The 20,988-nt window shown below is 41.0% G+C and overlaps 2 protein-coding genes across 4 annotated transcripts in view; both read right to left on the reverse strand.

Moving 5' to 3' along the window:
- The window catches only part of LOC145449689 (amyloid-beta A4 protein-like), a 228,227-nt gene that overhangs the window by 47,347 nt on the left and 159,892 nt on the right, over positions 1 to 20,988 (reverse strand). The window lies entirely within an intron of this gene.
- On the reverse strand, positions 102 to 14,503 carry LOC145450029 (signal recognition particle receptor subunit alpha-like). Its single transcript, XM_080328480.1, has 13 exons — positions 14,381 to 14,503; positions 14,241 to 14,324; positions 12,235 to 12,398; positions 11,845 to 11,993; positions 11,000 to 11,123; positions 10,765 to 10,933; positions 8,938 to 9,041; positions 6,969 to 7,165; positions 6,525 to 6,697; positions 2,371 to 2,584; positions 1,051 to 1,176; positions 830 to 966; positions 102 to 227 (listed from the first exon to the last, which is right to left on the reverse strand). The coding sequence occupies exons 1-13, from the start codon at positions 14,501 to 14,503 to the stop codon at positions 102 to 104; spliced, it is 1,890 nt and encodes a 629-aa protein (XP_080184606.1).

Here is a 20,988-nt window from a genome sequence, read left to right on the forward strand (position 1 = left end):
ACGCAGAAGTATAGAAACAAATTATCATGAGAAAAACAGGAGCAAGAACCCGACAAGTCTCGTGGGAACGATTGACATATCCTTACGATCCACCGGGTAATCTATTTTAGCAAAGCATTCACAATGGCTTTCGCGTTGAGGCTACGTAGGTCGGGGTAGGACTGTCCGGTACCAACGAACACAATGGGCTGCCCGGTGGTGTATGTCATGGATATGGCGGCACCGACCTAGAATAGAATATACATAGTTACATACAATCATTGTATTTGAAATCGCTGCTTATGCTTGTAATAAGCAGCGAATTACGGCATTACTTAACTTGAGTAGCGATAGTGACTATACCCAGCATAAAGCAATGATCTCTTCAACATACGCATGCGTGATATGCCACGAATGTACAAGCGAAACGGTGACTAATAACTTGGTAACACCGCGGGTTAAACGTGTTCGCGAATGTGAATACAGAAAATTAACAATTAATCAATATATTCATATCGAAATGATCCCGAATATTTTAGTAGTACAAAATACCAGTAGAGAATTGGAAAGGACACTGTATGTCCACAATTATGTCACAAAATATGACGTCACGGGCATGTAATTTCGAATAATCGGAGCGGAATTTCATGCCGGTGACGTCATATTTTGTGATACGATTGTTGATATACAATGTTCTTTCCGATTATCTACTAGTTGCTGACGAGTATCAGCCGAAAATATTAGGGTTCATTTCAACATGAATATACTATTCAATTGTACATGGAAGTTCCGTACCTTCAAGAAGCTCTAGAAAATTAGGGGTCGAAAAGTCGGTTAACACTTTTCTCACCTTGTCGTCGATAGTATCGAACTTGGTAAGGACGATTCCGTCGATTAATCTCGGATTTTGCATTTGCGAGAAGTCGGCAAGAGCTTGATTGAACTTCACCAGCTGGTCAACAGCCTCGTTGCCAACCAAAGCTTCGCCTGTTCGCAGACAAAAGACAACGTCACGGCACGCCTAGATCTCGCAACGCTAGAGACTAGAGCTGAATTGACAACGGAACTCACCGACGAAGAGTACCAAGTCTGGCGAGTTGACTGCGATCAATTTGGCGAGGGATCTCATCAAAGGCTCGTTGTCCTGCATACGACCGGCGGTGTCGACCAAAACCACGTCGTAATGTTGGTCGCGGGCTGGAAAATATACGCGCGTTCACAATCGCCGAATGAATAACCAACTCTGTGTAAGCTTTAATAGTGACGACACCTTCATTTCATATAAGTCGTTTAGTGGGCGCTGCCAAGACAAGGACGGGTCGCGTTTGGCAATCGGGTTAACATTTAAAAACGAGTGTCAGCCGAAACAATTCTGATTCATTTCAATATCAATATATTGTTCAATTGACAATCGATCCCGGCACGGACCTATTTTTCGCGAGTCCCTTCACCAACAAATTTCGGCCAGAAGACAACAGTGCGTTTATGAATTAGTTATTCACCGGCCTGTAACGAAAAACTTCAACCTTTTGGTAGTACTCAAAAACATCTTGTCTGCTTGTACTACAAATTAGACTGGTAATATTTTTTGGACAACTTCCACCTTTTCACAGTTTTTTTTAGGCAATATTACTTCTGTAATAAGAATATAGTTTGGGTATGTCTCCATCGCGTTCAAGACTGAAATTGCGGTAACGTCCCGGCAAAATAGCGAGGAGGCTTGGTTTGATTATGTTCACAGCAAGGTCAGTCCACGGGTAAGAGTTGGCGTCATTATGGTTGAAGATAAGGGTCCTAATTAGGGTTGCATTTGAAACAAAAATCAATTTAAAACAAACGTGTTTAAAACAAGGCCCTAATGACAAAATAACCCTTAATATTGGAGTGACGTTATTGTGAACAAAGCGACTGACTTTATTTTTAACATGATTATTGGACTAACCTCATCGTGATCATGAGACTGACCTTATTTTGAACAAACCTGACCATATTTCGAACATATCAAACCAACCCAGAAGAAAATTGCTGCCGCACGACTGGAACTGAACTTTTTCTTCTAAATTTCACCAGTTTGAACTGTCATTAGTCATTCGCCACAGTCGCAAAGATGCAGCCCGCAATTTCAAAAATTCAATTGGCTACTAGAAGCATGCAACGCCCAAACCAAATCTCGGTTAATAAATGTCTTATTCGAGCACTTTTTCGAACTTCATCTCCTACTCCCAGTAGAAGCAGTTTTGAAAAGTCTCGAAGTTACCATTTCTACTTGCAAAGAAGTAGAAATTTACAGCGTTACTTCTACTTCTACTTGAGTACTGACGGTTCTTTGCGTTCGCACTAGACTCAAGGAACAGTGTCCCTAGATGATGATATAATCAGACGCGATCGTACCGGCGCTGACGGCTTGCTTGGCGATGCCGGCGGCGTCCTTTCCGTAGCCTTTTTCGAACAGCAGTACGCTCTGGTTGCCGCCGTGGTTCTCGGCTGGGTGAAGCGCGTTGAGTCTCGCCACGTGCGTGCGCAGTTGCTCGACGGCGCCCGCTCGGAAAGTGTCACAAGCGGCGATCAGGACGCGGAATCCGTTCTCGACGAGCCAGAAGCAGATCTGCGGCGAGAGTATTGATGTTAACGGCCCTGTCTGGCACAATGTCCTTAAATTTCTTTCAGCGGGAAATCCTAGAATTTTTTGGCCCCTAGAAGTGTCACTTTCGCCAAGCCCTAGCCGCTGCCTCATTACTAGTTGGGGTGCAGTTATTAGTGTTCATATCGTCGTGTAGCTATCTTAAGATGTGGCGAGTGTTGAAATGATGACAAAACAAAGGATATAGGTAAAGACAGATTTTATAAATATGGATAATGCAGTTTTGTAGTTAGGAGTTACAACAGTCGTTATTCATGGAACCCTGGAAATACATTACACAGCGTAACTAATGCAGTGTCTGTTGCTATTTTGTGAAACAGAATGCCGACAGAGCTCACCAACTTTTTGCAAGCGACAAAGTGAGAGCAACTACACAGGATATATTTTTATGATCGCACCACATGATGTACATTGTATAGTGTACCGTATGGTAGATTTCCTGTCACTACCACATGGATTACCTTAACAATTGCAAGACTTTCATCAAGTCGCGAGCGAGGTATTCCGAGACTGAGACTATTTGAATTTCACGATTGAACTGTAGTAAAACCAAGGCATCTACGCGGCTTCTTGAAAAAGTATCATCGATATCATGTAGAACATTGCTTACGAACCGGTGGGCCACGAAATATTTCTATATAATACAGTTTCTCTTTGCCCAATATTCCAAACACTATTATCTTCTCGCGATTAGACTAGCAAATATACGTTCTCCTCTGAATTAATTATTTTTGCGCCCATAATCGCCACAAGTCCAATCTCCGCGCTCACAACAATTCGCAAGCCAGATTTTCGTGACAGTCATTTGAGAGTACCGGTAGCGCGAAATTTGGCAGTGCGTTATTGCGTATGTCTGAGAATTGGAATTATTTCCTTCCTCCAAAGACTTTGCGAAGGGTGAGCGTGAAATGGCGCAATCCCGCCCGATTTGTTGTTTTAATCAGCCAACCATTGGGGCGACAAAAGTTACTCGGAACCCCTTCGAAGTTGAATGGCAGGAGTAGCAATATGAGCCCATATCGCGACCTCATCAACTAGAATTCGCTTTCTACTAATTTCCCAGAGGTTTGAGATTCGACAATGGCCCGTATTGTTGTCCGTTAGAATGAATCCAATAAAATAAGATTTTGAGCCACTGAGAACCCGGTGTTGGATCAATAGGCTATGTGACAACGTAATCGAAAGGCAACCTCGGGCACTTCACGCCGTGAGTAACGCGTTAAATACAGGACAAGTGGCATTGATCGACAATACGGGAATCCGGGTGTATCGAGCAGACGAAAATTAATATATGAAACAGATGATTACGAATGAGAAAGCGGGGATCTAATCAGTAATTCGATAGTAACGTCCAACACAATGGGGTTCTGACATCATTTTGAATACAGGAAATGCAGAGCCTCTAGGCGCAAATACAACTCAATTTAGATAGAAGGACAAAGTGCATTTGCTCGTATTATCGAGAGAGCAGAGAGCACGCGCGTGTTGAAATCGATGCCCCTAACGATGTTTTGATTTGCAGTGATTTCGCATTTGATTACTAAATTAGTGACGTAGCTTTCTGCAATATACATGTACAGTACATTGTACCATGTACATTAGGGTTGTCCAAAATTTGGAAAATCTCAAAAAGTCTCCGTGATTGTGTCTCATTCTATAGATTATTGATAAAAAACAACAATTAGCCTGAAAAAAGCTTACAGGAAAGCCGTTAAGATTTCGGTCAAAGCGTTTGAAAGTAGCTGCTCAAGAATGGGCGTGCCACTGACCATAGAACGGCGAGAAGACTAGTAATGAAATAACCACGGCTTTTGATTGGCTAATTGGCTATGCTTCAATGACCACGGCAGCAGCAGCTCGCTGATCAGGTGTTCAAGAAGTCTGCTACCGGCGGGGATTCTGAGTGCGCTTTGTTAGTAGTTTAGCAGGTGATGATTTAAGATTAATTCAGGACATGTTGAGGTACGAAATACATTATGAACAAACAACAACTGCTTCACAGAAGCTTTTACATCATGACTGCTTAATTGTGAAGGAAACGGCTGAAGCCTTAATGACGTGTTTTCATCGAGAGAAAGCAAAGGCGCTTATGCAAGTGTTGAGCGAATTCACCGTTTCAGTACGGATCCACCATCAGTGAATACAAATATATAAAGCTTAACAATGACACTATACGTTGTGTGATCTTATTGGGCTGAAGCTTTAGTATATAGGTGACGTTTTGAATGCTCGGTTGATCGGCGGAATCAGCCGGTTATGCTTGGCCCTTATCAGATGCTTACAACAAATTGAATGCACTTGTAGGCGTGTCAAAGTCCTTAATGATAACGCAGAAAAGAGGTGGTAATGTACGCACACTCGCACAGGATATGGTATGTCAAAGTCCTTATTGATCCCGCAGAAAAGAGGTGCAAAGAAAAGCACAGACTATGCTGCATATAGTATCCAGCATAGTTTGGATATCATATCCAGCATAGCCTGTGCTTACCTTAAACCTCTTTTCTGCAGCATCATTAAGTACTCTGACAACTCTTATAAGTGAATTCAATTTGCTGTGAATTCAATTTGCTGTAAGTATAACTGTCAAGCATAACCGGCCGACTCAGTCGATCCCTAGAACCTTCAATACTTCACTATATACTACAACTTGGATCCAATAAGATCACACAAAGTATACTGTCATTGTTAAGCTTTATGTATTTGTATTCACTGATGGTGGATCCGTACTGAAACGGTGAATTCGCTCAACACTTGCATAAGCGCCTTTGCTTTCTCTCGATGAAAACACGACATGTAGGCTTCAGCCGTTTCCTCCACAATGAAGCAGTCATGCTGTAAAAGCTTCTGTGAAGCAGGTGTTGTTTGTTCATCATGTATTTCGTACCTCAACATGTCCTTAATTAATCTTAAATCATCACCTGCCAAACTACTAACAATGCGCACTCAGAATCCCCGCTGGTAGCAGACTTCTTGAACACCTGATCAGCAAGCTGCTGCTGCCGTGGTCATTGAAGCATAGCCGATTAGCCAATCAAAAGCCGTGGTTATTTCATTACTAGTCTTCTCGCCGTTCTATGGTCAGTGGCACGCCCATTCTTGAGCAACTACTTTAAAACGCTTTGACCGAAATCTTAACGGCTTTCCTGTAAGCTTCTTTCAGGCTAATTGTTGTTTTTTATCAATAATCTATAGAATGAGACACAATCACGGAGACTTTTTGAGATTTTCCGAATTTTGGACAACCCTAATGTACATCTAAAGGTTGTTAGTTTTCTCAAATAAGCATTACTAGGTAATGATCATATGTTTCGAACCGCATTATTGGTCGGAAGGTGCTGATCAAGAAATTGCTGGTATGCAGCATACTCGCAACACAATAATCACAGGGTACGAGCGGCACTCAGCACACCCGGTTCGGCGTCCATGTCTTTGTGTGTGTGGACCGTGCAGTTTCTTGTCGGTGTACGTACATACAATTCACATAACCGAATCAGGAGATATGGAAAGATGACTCTTTAGGTAAATTATCAGGCCAGGTGCCTCGATGTAACCACTAATAAGGATGTAACACCGCAAATAGTAACGCTGCAGATCTTACCATAACGGGCAGTTTTACGAGAAGCAGCATATCGCGTAATAGGCAAGGAATAACGTCTCAGGACAACTGCAGCGAGACGTAGTATAGATGTCAGTTGGAATCAGTCCAAATCAATTAGGAAAAAAACGTTACTACAGCACATTAGTTGATGTCATCATATCTAAGATTAGAAATGAAAGAACGTGCTGCAAATCAAAATTGGCGTGATTTGAATTTAATAACATCTGCGAGAGGAAAGCAAATACTGCAAGCCAACAGACTTGGAAAATACATGGAAATAACATTCATCACTGCCAGTAAACTCACCTTTGCAAGATTGGTAGATTTTCCGACCCCGTTAACGCCACAGAAAGTAATGACGTACGGGGCCTTGTTTCGTTGAGCATCTAAGACATCGCGCAGGATATCGACACGACGCTTTGGAGTGAGGATTTGAACGAGAGACTCATCCAAGCATTGCTTCACAGTTGAAGCGACGGCTAAAAATCAAATATACTTTGTCAGAAAAACTTGTACTTGTACTTGAGTGACAATTTATGTCATAAAAGACAGTTTGTCTCGAGTTACATGACTTGGTCGAGTCAATGGACAATGTGACTCAAGTCAAGTTTAAGAAAATGACTCCAGTCAAGTCGAGTCACCGAAAAATTGCGACTCAATTTGAACCCAAGTCAATTTAGGCCATGACTCGAGTCATTACAGCCCTGGCGTATGCAAACTGACCACTGACAACGCAGTGTCAACACTCACAGCTGAATGTGCCGAGCACTCTCCCCTCCAATTTCTCCGCGACAGAATCGCACAGCTTCTCCGCGATATCGGCAGCGACGTTCTTGCCGATGAGATGGTCCCGCATCTTGTCCAGCACGGGCGTCAGATTCTCTTTCGTGAGCGCTTTCGCGCCAACAAGTCCGCGGAAAGCACTGAAAATCCCCGTAGACTTTGCGCTAGAAGATATAACACCAAGTCAGAGCAGACAAAGACAGTGAGACACCACATATTTTAGCTTCATGTTCATCGATTCCAGATGTCGTTAAAGTAGTCAGCGTTGGTACTCAAGTGCAAACAGAAGTAACACCCTAAATCAGTGACTCCAAAGCTGTGCGCTGCCACAGATTGTCAAGTGTGCCACGAATCTTTTTGTAATTTTTGAAAAGTACTAATATATGTAAAACAAGTACTAATATGTAAAACAAGACATGCTGGCAGTCTGGCAAGCATATGTTACAATTAACACATTTGGAAGCAATGAATCAAGCAATCTTTCTGCAGAAAAACAACTCATTGATATGAGAATGAAACGTCCTGTTTTTTTAAAAAGCTGTGTTTCTACAGATGAGATACTATGGTGTGATTTAAAATCCTATATCGCGATAGATAAAAGAGCAATCAGAACTTTGTTGCCATTTGCATCAATGCATTCACGACCGTGAACATAGCTTCTTTGTTTTGGCTGAAATTAAAAACGGTGCACGAGAGAGACTGCTTGAAAGCGAGAGAATTCTTTTATTCGTCAAACCATGAAATACCATATGGGCAAAAAGGGCAATGTTCACACATAGCCTATACACGTAGAATGGTGACATAAATTTATTATTTACCTAAATATATATTACAAGGTAGACTAGGAGACCCGGTATGACGGAAGTCTTCAAGGCCGGAGTCACTCAAGTATATTGGCGGTATTAAGAAAAATAATAATCAATTTCTCTCTCAGTCGCATAGCAGAGGAACGAGTAAAGAAATAAAACTTAAGTAACCAAAAGGGGAAAAACACTAGTGAAGGACAGTTTCCATCGTTGACAGTGTAATTAGAAAAAAAATTGACTAAAGTACACTGTGGTAATATTATTGACATATAAAATGAGACAAAACAACAGCCTTTCTTCAAAATACATCACTGTGGTCACAAGATATATTATTAGTAGGCCTACTTGGATAAGACAAATTTGCAATAGCGAGCTTTAAATGGTAGATTGCGGGTACGTTGAAATCGAAGACGAAATGCAGTATGTTGGGAACAGTGCTATGTAACCTCGTTTCAGTGATATACATGCTCGTATAAATAAGCATAGCCCTCGCATTACCACATAAATTTTTTTTGTCAAACAGCAACATTTTTGCAAATGTGCCGCGAACGATTTACAATTTTTCTAGTGTGCCACAAGTAGAATTGTCGATTTGCAAGACATTTAAAAACTGAATGAACATGAAAAGACCTAAGTAAGTAGATTTGGTCCAGGTATCGCACAGCGTCTAAGATTTGTTCTAATTTTGAAGGGTGATGGCTAATATAACTACATTGTCCTTATTTTCAAGATTTTTCATTATTTTGAAAGTCGATGTCTTGTATAACTATATTCTCCTTATTTCTAAGCGGTGTCCTTTTTTTTGGACTTGTGTGCAAGGTGTTGACCTTGAAGTTTCTTGAGTTTTAGCTGTTGTTACTTTTCGATCCCTGCCGATGGCAGCCCTGCTTAGCTTGGCAATGCAGATTCCAAAAGATAAACAAGGCCAAACTGTATTGCAATCCCTGAATTCGTTCATATTAATAAAAAACCGCCGTTCACGACGAATCCCACATGAGGTAAGAATAAAAAATGCATGCAATGACACCGTGTCACGTTGCTGGTTAAATCACCAGAATATATGTTGAACATCGGCCATCATATCATCTCAAACCTGAGACCGACAAAGCAATCGCAAGTGTATCACCAACCTCTGAACCTCTTCTTCCCCTCCATCATCGCTCATTTCTTCGAAATTATCGTCATCGATCTCCAACCCTTTGATGTCTCCGCCGCCGGTGCCAACTATCGCGAGCTTAATGGAATATTTCACCATTAACTGCACGGTTACAAGTACAACCAAAGGTGTGGAGTCAGGGTTTGCCAGAATTTCTCTTTATCGGAGTGGGAGTCACAGAAATTCGATATTACCCTTTGAAGTCGAAGTGTGTAATACATACTGGGTGGAGTCGAAGTTTGTTAAAATACTTCTTCAAAATCGAACCAAGCGTTTTCAAATATTGCTAAAAAGTGCTGTTGTAGTTACAGAAGCTATCAAGCATGTAGGCGTAGGCTACCTTGACAAAGTTGATTTCATTCTGCAAGTTAGGTTGATTCACTAGATCAGGGGTAGCCAACTCAAAACGGGTCACGGGCCACTTTTCAAATTTCGTAGCGGCCGCGGGCCGCATAAATTCAATATCGATATAAAGTGGGCAACCACGTTCTAAAACTCTACGTCAGTACAACGCTGTTCTACCTAACATAGGCAATGCGCATAGTGACCACAAAAAAATTAATATTTTATTAAAGGATTAAAAATACAACAAATGATCACTGTCATCAATTTCATTTTATTTTAAACTGCGAGCTGTGCACGATACCTAGAAACGCTCTTTGGAACTATAGCGAGATACGTAACTAGCTGACAGACCACCCCCACTTGAAGCTTAATCTTGTGGGTAAGCCCTAAGCCAGTGGTTCTCAAACCTTTTTTGATATGCCCCCTATATGATACTTAAAAATTTCGCGCCCCCTTATCGTCATATCACAAAATGCATCCATAATGCTGGCTATCCGAACGGATATTTTGATGGTATGGAAAGTTATGAATGTTGACGAGAGAATTCTATAATATGAATTCCGGATTATACACAGAGCACTATAGCTATAACTATGAATTCGAGGAAAACCGCGCCGAGCGCGATTTTTTTTTTAGTTGAACGCAGCTCCACGGCCCCTTCAGATGCTTTCACACCCCCATATGGGGGACGTACCCTCAGTTTTGGAACCACTTCCCTAAGCAGTTTTCTAAGCGTCTCGGTATTGGAAGTGTTTGGGCCATTGCACGTCAATTTCAGAATTTCAAAATGTTTTCTTAGCTTTCTTCCGAAATCTCAAATCATGTCGCGGGCCGCAAAATATGACCTGGTGGGCCGCATGCGGCCCGCGGGCCGCGTGTTGGTGACCCCTGCACTAGATATTAATAAGGTTGATTCACTAGATATTAATAATAATTAAATGTGTACCGTAATAAACGTACAATATATAGATTTATACAATAGTTACAGTTATATATGACTGTTGGAATTGGAGTTGTGAGAAGACGCAGTCGGTGTGTATATAATTTCTTGAGTCAGATTCGGTGGTAAAGTGAGCCTGCTCCACAGCCCTGGTTATAAAGCTCAATATACTGTTTCGAATCCATCAAGCACAACGCTAACCAGGGTTGCAATCCAAGAATTACATGTCGCACCCTAACACACCAACTTGCATAGACAACGCCAAGAGAAACGAGTGACACTAGGCAAATTTGAGTTTCCACTCTTTGCGTATCCACTCTTGGGTGTATTAATTAACCCATGAAAGAAACCCATAACCACCAATATAATCGGCGTCCAACGTGATCACAACTAGGGCTGAGAACAATGATGCGAGTCGAGTAGCGCGAGTCTATTTTTTCGAGTACTCAAGGCACACATGTCGTCCAGCCCTAGTCGATCGGTTGTAGAAGCTTGAACCTCCCGTATAGAACTCACGTCATGATCCAGTTTTTCTTGACGGTTGTTCACAAGTACGGACGAAGCGGTGTCACCGTTCGTTTTGTCCTTGGGGCTGCTGTAGTCGAGGGCGGGCTGGTCCTTTGTGGTGCCGCCCTGCTCCCAAACTCGCGCCTGCTTGCCCTTGGGCTTGGCCTCGGCCTTTTTCCTGAAAACACAGACATCAGTGAAGAAACAGCTCTAACAAAAAGACTCGCTATTAACGGTGGCTTACGTCGGCTTTTTATTACGTCCGCCGATCCGGTTTGCCATCGCTTCCCGATTTCTCTGTATTACGTCATCGCCCAACGAGCTCCCGTTACTGGGTTTGCTGGGTTTGGGCGACGGCTTCGGACTCGCTGTCGGATCAAAAATCCCAGTTAAATCACTGTTGAATATTGGCTCCTTGACCGACAGTTTGTAACGCAAAGACATTGGCAGAGCCGTGTGGCGGTCAGTATTGATATAATTCTACCTTTTGGAAGCACTCCAGTGAGCATTGTCTACTCCCACTGCTTACTGTAGCACTTTTACTTTATTTTACACCAATTCTACTTCAGCAGTTCTTGAAGCCAAGCTTCTGATGTTGCACGTTTGAAATTTTATGAAGCGTAAGCATTGATAGGTTCGAGTCACTTTCATTACCTGTAGGCTACCTATGTGTGAAATTGCCACAGCGAATGACCGATGGCCGGCAGGCGCTTACGATAGCAACAGACAGTAACTTTTTGATCGCTGTTAGTTGAAGTTGAATCTTGCACTTGTGAAGTTTCAGAAAACTGGCGCTAGCGATTGACTGACCATAAAATCTGTAACGTGTCCTGGCTTTCATCCACATCTACCTCTTCAAACTACTACAATGAGAGTATTTCTAAGACATTTCATTCTCTACTTCTACTTGAAGTTGTGCTGGCATGCCCTGAAAATCGCAGTTCTACACAAGTACCAAAATGACTACCTTGACACCATCTGGTCATGTGGTTACGTTAATACAGTTGGACTAGCCCTAACAGATCATATCGTCACCTCCATTCAAATTTTATGTTTGACAAAGCAATAAATGTCTGTCTGTCTGCCTACCTTGCGAGATAGGTGCAACGTTTTCCTTATCGCTTTTCGACGGCGCCTTTTCCTTTTTATCTTCAATCAGAGACTTGACGGTTTTCTTGGACTTTTCAGATTGATGGAACCCTTTCATTTCCTTTTGCACTTTTGAGGCCTCCGCATCTCTGAGGGAGTAAACGTGAAAAATGACTTACAGAGAACAAGAAAAGTTCATGTCCTAGGGACCTCCTGAAGATGTCCCACATTATACCGTGAAAACCGGAGAAAGTGCCACCAAATTACTGCTAGTTAGCTTGGCTTCATGGGTTTTGTTCTGCATGATTGGTAATTACAATAAAATGACCTCATACATAACAATAAACACGAGGCAACTACAGAATTTAAGGAAATAATTTGGAAGCTTACTTCAGCATCTTCACAAACTTATCCCCGAAACCAAATTCCATTTTGATTAGCGCGGTAAATCCACCGTTTTGCAGCTTCTGTCGGTACGAATCTCGAAATGTACGATGAACATCGTCGATAAACTTATCGACGTACGTTAGAGACAGGATTTTTTGATATCCAACCTGCACAAAAAACAAATAAACTGCTATTGTAGATAGATAATTTCTGCTAATGGTACATGTAGGCTATGATGTATTATTGTGTAACGCTATGTCAGTTTTTTGTAATTGGATGACCAGGATTTCTTTCAGACAGATGTCAAAATGGGAGCGGGAGAGAGATAAGATATTCTTTTTTGCCTGCACCATCGAGATGCTTTGACGACAGAGATGCGATACGACTGTAAGGTCTCCTAGTCTGCACCCCGTTTTTTATTTTCCTTCATGCAATCCGTGGATGCTGAGCGCCTAGCAGGATAGCTGCGGATACCAGTTTTTGAGTCTTTGGTCTGACCCGGCGGCCTGGGATCGAACCCACGACCTACCGATCAAGAAGCCGGAGGAGGCATCACCATTAAACCATCTCTGACATTGGACCTATTCAAGTTCAAAGCAGATTGTATATGATCATGAACAATTTCTGGATTAGAATCAAAATTTAACCTGGCTCATTTTCATTACCATTTCCATTGGAAAATACCTTGGGTCAGCAAGTGGGTGTTAAATAAGAATGGAAAAAGTATTTAATTTTGTCAAGATAAGGTGAAAACAGCACACCCACTGCTGCGAGTGCGAGTAAATGTTTTTCATAAGTGAATCTTGCAAGGATTCAGTCTCCCTGCAAAGAATGCAGTACCTGAAAATTGTGAGTAGCAACATATTAGACAAGAGACAGAGAAAATGTCATTCGGCCTTGGTGAGAATTTTTTTCATCAGGTAAGTATAACACCACTTATGACCTTTGAGTTCTATTACACGTACTAAACTGTGATTAATCTGGTAGATGTTGCCAAGTTAACTATTAATTGACCTGCATGAATGTCCATATAAAGTAGGCAGGATTTTAGACATATAAAATTTGCCGATTGCGACAGATATAAGAAGCATCAAACAAATTACACTCCACATTTTGTACAATGAACAGAAGTACGGTATTGCAAGTTGAGGATAGTTAACGGTTTCCAATCAAGTTAGTTCAATGCCTCCTTATAATATGATCATACAAATTTCTGTATCATATACGTATCGAGGAACGGAGGAAGGTATATTTAGATGCAGCTTATACCAAATATCTTGTATCTCAAATTATGAGGTACCGGCAACGGCGATAATGCATGCTTAACTCAGCAGATACTGATGAAATTGAAAATATGCAGATGATTTAAATGTTTGAGGGGTAAACTTACGGAGTTTTGCTAGTACCTCATTACCATGGAATTTCATTACAGGCAGATATTCAAGATTATAATGTAGCCTACTTCCACACAACTTCCTGTGAATCAATCAAATTTCAAATTTTGATACCAAAGTCCAAACAAACTAAAGTCAGAGCAAACAGACACGCAAACAATTGGCCTTGGAAGATCTTATACGAGTTTGAAAATGTAGATCTGAATTGCGAAGTCAAATTGCAAAAATCTAACACCACTGAATAACAGGGCAATCCCAAATGCACATAATGGTATAAGGCTATTGACCACTGCAATCAAGCGAATTAATTGCGTGTGATGGGAAATTCTTTTGGAGGTAACAAAATTCTCATACAAAAATTCTGAAAAGTTTTACTAAGAAAACACAATGAGCCGTATACAGCAAAAATGCAACCTGCTCAACCAATACCGATTGTAAACTACGCTGTCAAAAATATCAATCTTACGAACCTTATTCACTACTTTTCTAGTCAGAACTGAAGTAACATCAGTCATTGTTAAGGGCCTTAAGACACCTACAAATTATAAATGAAAACCTATAGGCCCTATAGTATGGGGCCTACAACCATCTAATTATCACAATACAATGTCTCACCACAAAAACAAGTTCAAACTCATTGTCGAGTTGATACTTCATGGTTAACTGCCCGTGATCAAAACGTGACGAGCCTCCACGCTCCTGAAAAATGAAAGTTTAATTACTTTGTTGTAAACCTACTATGCTATAACACAAACCTGCAGGATCACGCTTTTGATCAGAGCGTTCACTGGCTCCGATATATTCGTTTTAATTCCTTGGAAAGTATAGCACCAAAGAACAAAACCGCCTTTGCTTAGAATTGCGAAAAAATCCAACATCTTGGTTTAGATACTGTTACTGCGTAGAGAACCTGAAAATCTTGATGAAAGTATCATTGATTAGTGGCGCTGTGTAAAATCTAGTAATTTAAGATAAACGAATGAATTGACCCAGTCGGTATATATATGCATCAAGTAGGCTACATATAAACTGCCGGGAGGGATACGTATAGAAGATTTCGAAAGACAGAAGTGTGAATGTAAATAAAATAAGAAAAACCAGACCCTGGGCTACTTTCCATGGATATTATTACGAGATATAGCTGCGAAACACTATATTATTGAGTCCCTACTCACTGCTATACTTTAACAGATGTAATTTGCTCTCTATGTTATAGAAGTTTGAATGTTAGGAATTGTATTAGCCAATCAATTATATCAACAGACAACAAATATTCATTCTAGTGCTAGTGCTATAGTCAGTCAATGACAAACTGCTTGAATGACCGTGTAAATTTATATGTGTTTCAATATGGCAGGAATTCCATCCACGACCTAGCCAGTAGGAAATGGTGACAACCAGATATCAAAATTCAGGGTGATCGACAGTGACCAGCTGATGAACCTTCTATTTCATGATTTAATGCTAGTCAATATGCCCCGGTGTAATACTATGAGCTATTATCAAGTCTGCTGCCTCATTCAATATCTGGTATACACAACTGGATATGCCTACGGGCTCAGGGCCCTAGTCTACATACGATTTCATCTTAATTATCTGAAATTAGGGATATATGAAGTGGTTTTATCGGGTGATCGTGAAACGAAGATGTTATCCGGACAGGTAAAGTCAGCAACCCAGATTCTACTAAAAAACAAAACAGTGATAAAAAATCGACGAGATCTCTCCAGAAACGAACCAGAGATGCCACTGGAATATTTTGGAAAAACCCGGATGCGGACGCTAAATAAACCCAGAAAAAAACATCCTTTATTACACTCAAATTGCTATGAGATAGCTGTGATACTGGAAACTGACAATCATTATTACAGTCATGCAGTTATAAAAGTAAGTTTTAGTCCTTGATAATCAAATTACAAATCTTTCCTCTCAACGCATTGCTATGAAACAATTCGTGCGCGCCGTCAACACTCAATAGTGCCGGGTTGGAATCCCGATACGTTTAGCGTAATATATTTGGTGTGCCAAGACAGTTTTCAGCGTCACACCTGCATGTATTCAGTAGAATCTTTGATATGCACGAGACACCGATTCCATATTGGCAATAGTGTACATATCACCGCGCCGCAAATGTTCGAAACAATGCCATTCATAATCTTGCCCATCTCTGAGGGTGATTTTCGGGTATTTCCATGCTGTGATCTGACCAGTTGAAAGTATAGCTTTTTGAGCGTAAAATTGACTTGACGAATATGATGTTGAAAAAAACTAGATTTCAAGGACAAAAACCCATCAACCCAGGAACCCAGGTGATGCTCGAAAAATCCAGATCTGGGCGGCGAAAAAAACTAGGGGCGGCATGTCTGTGACACTATAGATAACTAGCCTCCGTAGGTTGGTTATCCATAGTATCGCTATGATAGCGATACCATACTAACTGCTGGCGAAACGCTTAACCAGCGAAGCTGATCCGCTGATGTGGAATGTCGAGGGGGAAATCCCAATAAAGTACCACTTCTCTATATCTCCCCCTATGGTGAACCGTAATTTTGCGGCCCGCGACATCTTTCATTATAAGCGCAATTACTAATAACACGGTATTGTTACAAATTAATTTAGATACTTAGCTCTTTTATCGCACCGTCTCTGTTTCGTTTGATTACTCATTCTTGAAGACAGTTGTTCTCAAACTGGGGGGTGCGCCCTCTTTGGTGCGTGAAGCATCTGAAGGGGGCGCGAAGCTGCGGTCAACTGAAAAAAAATTTCGCGCTGCGCGCAATTTATTCCCAATTCATAGTTATTTATCTGTCTATAGTCCGAATTTCATATTTGAGAATTCTCTAATCAACGGCTCTAACCTTTCATGCCATCAAACTAGCCGTTTGTATTGCTATCATTCTGGTTGCATTTTGTTATATGACGATAAGGGGGCACGAAATTTTTCCCTAACAAAAAGGGGGGCCGTGACTAAAAAAAGTTTGAGGACCACTGCTTCAATGTGTTCTTGTTTCTTGATATATGCTCGACTTCAGATTGTTATTGTTTTGAATCGTTATTCGGCTGGACTCTGGTTCAAGAGAATCCCGCTACGTAATAGGCCTACACTTGCGAACTGTTGTTGAGATTGCCGACGATGTTACAGACGCATCGTTTAAAATTGCTTCGAATATCGCTAAACCCAAGAAATCTGATATAGAAGGTGTGATTTCAATATAATCGTAACATAGGCTACTTTGCGAATATTTGCTGTTTCCGGAACTTGGCAGCAAGGACAACACCACCTGACAAATTTCGAAGATACAATCGTCTGATTCAATCGTGACCAGACGAGTAACATCAATATCAGTCAATCTTTTATCGCATGTTCTGAAACACGTTGCCGCGTAGACTACTTTAACACAGCCTTGGATGAATCCACCGACATTGCATCATCATCATCATCATTGGTTTATTAGCAATTTTATCAGTTCAATACACCACAAAAAATGCATAACTAATTATCTGGTTGAATTCTATCAGAGTGCACATCTATGCAGAGAAATGCTGGCGGAGCAAACGTGGGGAGGGGACCAGCGAAAAATATCATATTGACAAAGCTGACTTCTGTAACTATTGGTACAGGGCCCCAGGCATGAACGGAAAGGAGAAGGGTTGATTGGTTTGCTCAGAAATGTCCCCAAACACCAGACTTCTTCTCATATCACTCAGAGCTCAATGTGATAATGGCCTCTGTAACGCAAAAGTTATAGTAATTTTATACTTGCTCGCCCACGCATTGGAACAGAGAGTTCAGCTCTCTGGTGGCAGGATTTGAAGTTGCATATACCGACTTGACAAAGAATGTAATGCACGCTCCATGAAGGGATTTACATGCGCCGCTAGAAGATACATATTCTCACAAGCTGCTGCAGCTGCAAACTTACGAACGCTGTCCATTATTACTTTATAATGCATAGAAATGTACTAAATGCCGGTATACGACTGGTAAATAGGCTACAATAGACTAAATTTAATAGTAGCCCATGAATACAAGGTAACATTGTTCTGCGGCCCGCAGCGTCTTTTGCTGTTAAAATGCGGCCCGTTATACGAGGGAAGTTGAGAACCCCTGGTATAGAGTATGACATACTCTATAGTGAGAGTATCGAATGTGACTGAGAGAGTGAGAGAGACTGAGACTGACTGAGAGAGAGAGGCTGAGTCGCTGGGACAAGGAAATTTAGATGCTGTTTTAAAGGGGGCGCCAACAAGATCTAATTTTCGCAAAAGTTCAAAAAAGTCAAGAATTTTCGTCCCCCCGTCAGACTAATCGTGCTAAGCGCAAAAATTTTCTATAATTCATGATTGAATCGGTCAATGTAATAGCTTAGCAATTTACCACGTGGTTGCCAGTGAACTCGGCACCTGGTGAACTCGGCACCTTCAACTCGGCACCTTGAACTCGGCACTTGGTGAACTCGGCACTTGATGAACTCGGCACTTCGTTTGACCGTGGATGCTGTGCGATATCTATTGTTTCAATTTTATGACAATACAATGTTCCCCATGACACCAATAAATGTTTCCCACGAACACATCGAAACTTATGAAGGCCAAAATAATCAGTTTTTGCCTTCAAAGAAACGGATATTATAAATTAAATATCGCCCTTTAACTATATTTTTTTAGCAGGATGTTTCCCTAATGGGCAATTCCCTACACAGACAACCGATGTTCCCACCACTACCTCTTCAAATCTCCTGAAATTTGGTACACGCACAGATGAGCTAATTCCAAACAGGATGAACTTTATTTCATGAAAATTGGACTTTGGGGTCAAAAGCTACGTCGCTTTGAAAATTGACAATTCTCTGCTCATTTCGGGTCTGCACTTTCAGGTTTTATCAATGCAATATTCAAGAAGGTGTAGCTAGATGATAGACGACAGTTGAGATACGGCACTTGGATTTATTTGAAGCTTGTCTGATCGTCTATATTTTCAAGTGAAATTTAATGCCCTGTAGGTTAGGGTCAAAGGGTAAATTGAGGGGGAATTTGGTCAATGGTCTAAAATCAGTCAGGCGTTACACGATTTTGACTGCGGATTGCTCAAAAACATATTAAAATATTTTGGAAAATAGGATCTTAAATGAAAGATTGCTTCAAGGAGACTTCGTTCATAGCTGTTTGATTTTGGTGTTTTGACCGTAAAGTGATGAAATTGCAGTTTCAAGAGCACACTTCATTTGCACATGGAAATGCAGTAGTAGTAGGGTGTGTTCGGACATCTATTCGGGGGTGCGTGTATACACCATGTCTGGGGTGTGTTCCGACATCATGTCTTGGGTCTGTTAGGACTGTGTTGCCATTCGAACATCGTGTCTGGGGTGAGTTCGGACTGTTTTGTCCCTCGGACATCGTGTATATGAGGGGGGTGTTCAGACACCATGCCTGGCGTGTGTTAGGACTGTGTTGTCACTTTGACATAGTATCTGGGATATGTTTGTGTTGCGCCAGACATGACTCAGACCTGATATCTGCGCACTAATTTTATCCGGACATGCTCCGGAGCTGATACCTGTCCACTAAATACCCCCAGGCCCAGTCCGAACCGGATATATGCGCGCTTAATGGGCACAGATATGCGTCAGACGTGATACCCGCGTCCTAAACGACGCGTTTTTGCTGATATCTGCGAAGCTGGGTATATCCACAGTAGTGGTTGGATAATCCGATTTGTGCGAATAATTATCGAGACGACCGATTTCGAATCGTAGGGCGAGGCCGTTTACAATTCCATTTGTGTGCCTTGGAATCAACTTTTATCAAAATACACCAACCAAAACTCTGTCAACAAAAGGAGTTCGTGTACCACCTAAAAATAGTACATTGAACGCTCTCTCATTCGAAATTTCATGCTGGTGACGTCATATTTTGTGATACGATTGTTGATATACAATGTTCTTTCCAATTCTCTGCTAGTTGCTGACGATTACCCCTGACGAGTGTCAGCCGAAAATATTCGGGTTCATTTCAATATGAATATACTATTTAATTGTATATTGAAGTTCTGTACCTCCAAGAAGCTCTTCAGATACATTTTCCTACAATTTTCGATTACAATATGATCTACACTTGGTGTGCTGTTCACTCGTGGGGTCCGGAAGAGGTATGCTAAAAATACCTACTTTTTTCAAACTTTTCGGACTTACAATACGGGAGTAAAATCCTGATAAAAATGTAAATGATTTTTCCCGACTCTGTGGTCGGTTGACTAGAAAAAGATCGTCACTTACGTCGGAACCACGAATCACAATTTTCCTGTTTAGCGTCATTTATGACCATTTTCACTCGAATCAAAATCAGTCATCTTAGCTCTAAAATCTGTAAAGGAGGACGAATTGCCAAAAAAGAGAACATTTTCAAAAATCCTCCTAAAGGAAGACTTATGATAACCCTACCTATTTTGAGTTGATGTCCTTTCTGAAACGCAGCTATTTTGTGACGTCTGTTCACTTATTTTGTTACGTACGTTTCATAGGCATGTAAGATTCGTCATTATATAGGCTATGTGCAATACGTATGAGCCGGGCTTCTGAAGTATAACACTGTAAATATCCCATAACGGATGTTATATAAGCTCCCCGAATGGTTATGGTCAGATGATTTTCTAATGAATTTATTAATAAACACTAACCACGCCACGTCGCATTATTATGTTTGGCTACTTAGGCTAGTTCTATGATATTGTCAAGAATGCTTATCTCGTGATGCAAAATGTAATAAAGGTCAATACATCCGAAAGTTGCAGCAACTCATCTTGTATGCATATAGCTCAATCAGATAGCTCTTCTATTAGCAGTTCAAATTGACCAAGCAATGTGCCATTTAGGCCAGGGGTGTCAAACATAAGGCCTGCGGGCTGCATCCGGCCCGCCAGACGATTTCATCTGGCCCGCGTAGTAATTTTTAGGAGATGAAATAATTCCTGTATTTATCCAGCATATATCTAAAAAATGCTTAGATTTTCAGGAAGAAATACTTCCATCAATTAATCCCAGTATCACTAAAACGTTGCATTTATGGACAAGTTCGTTGAAAGTATTAGGGTATGAGATACTAGAATCGATCCGTATTCAAGGTACTGTAGCAAAACTGAGTGTTGGCGACTTCAACAAAATCAATAGCCTGAAAAAATAGACCCAGTGAAAATATAATTTTTGGCAGTCTAGACTGAATGTACGTCAAATCAGAAAGGACCTCAAATTTAAACGACAGTGAAAAAGTCATGCGATCTATTATCATATACTGCCAAATATTTCCAGTAAAAAGTTAGTTGCATGCAAAATCGAAAAACTTGAAAAAATTTCCGTGAAAAAATGAA

The sequence above is a fragment of the Botryllus schlosseri genome, chromosome 11, assembly GCF_051294905.1.
Source record: "Botryllus schlosseri isolate E-star chromosome 11, Bs_hap1, whole genome shotgun sequence".
Lineage (NCBI taxonomy): Eukaryota > Metazoa > Chordata > Ascidiacea > Stolidobranchia > Styelidae > Botryllus > Botryllus schlosseri.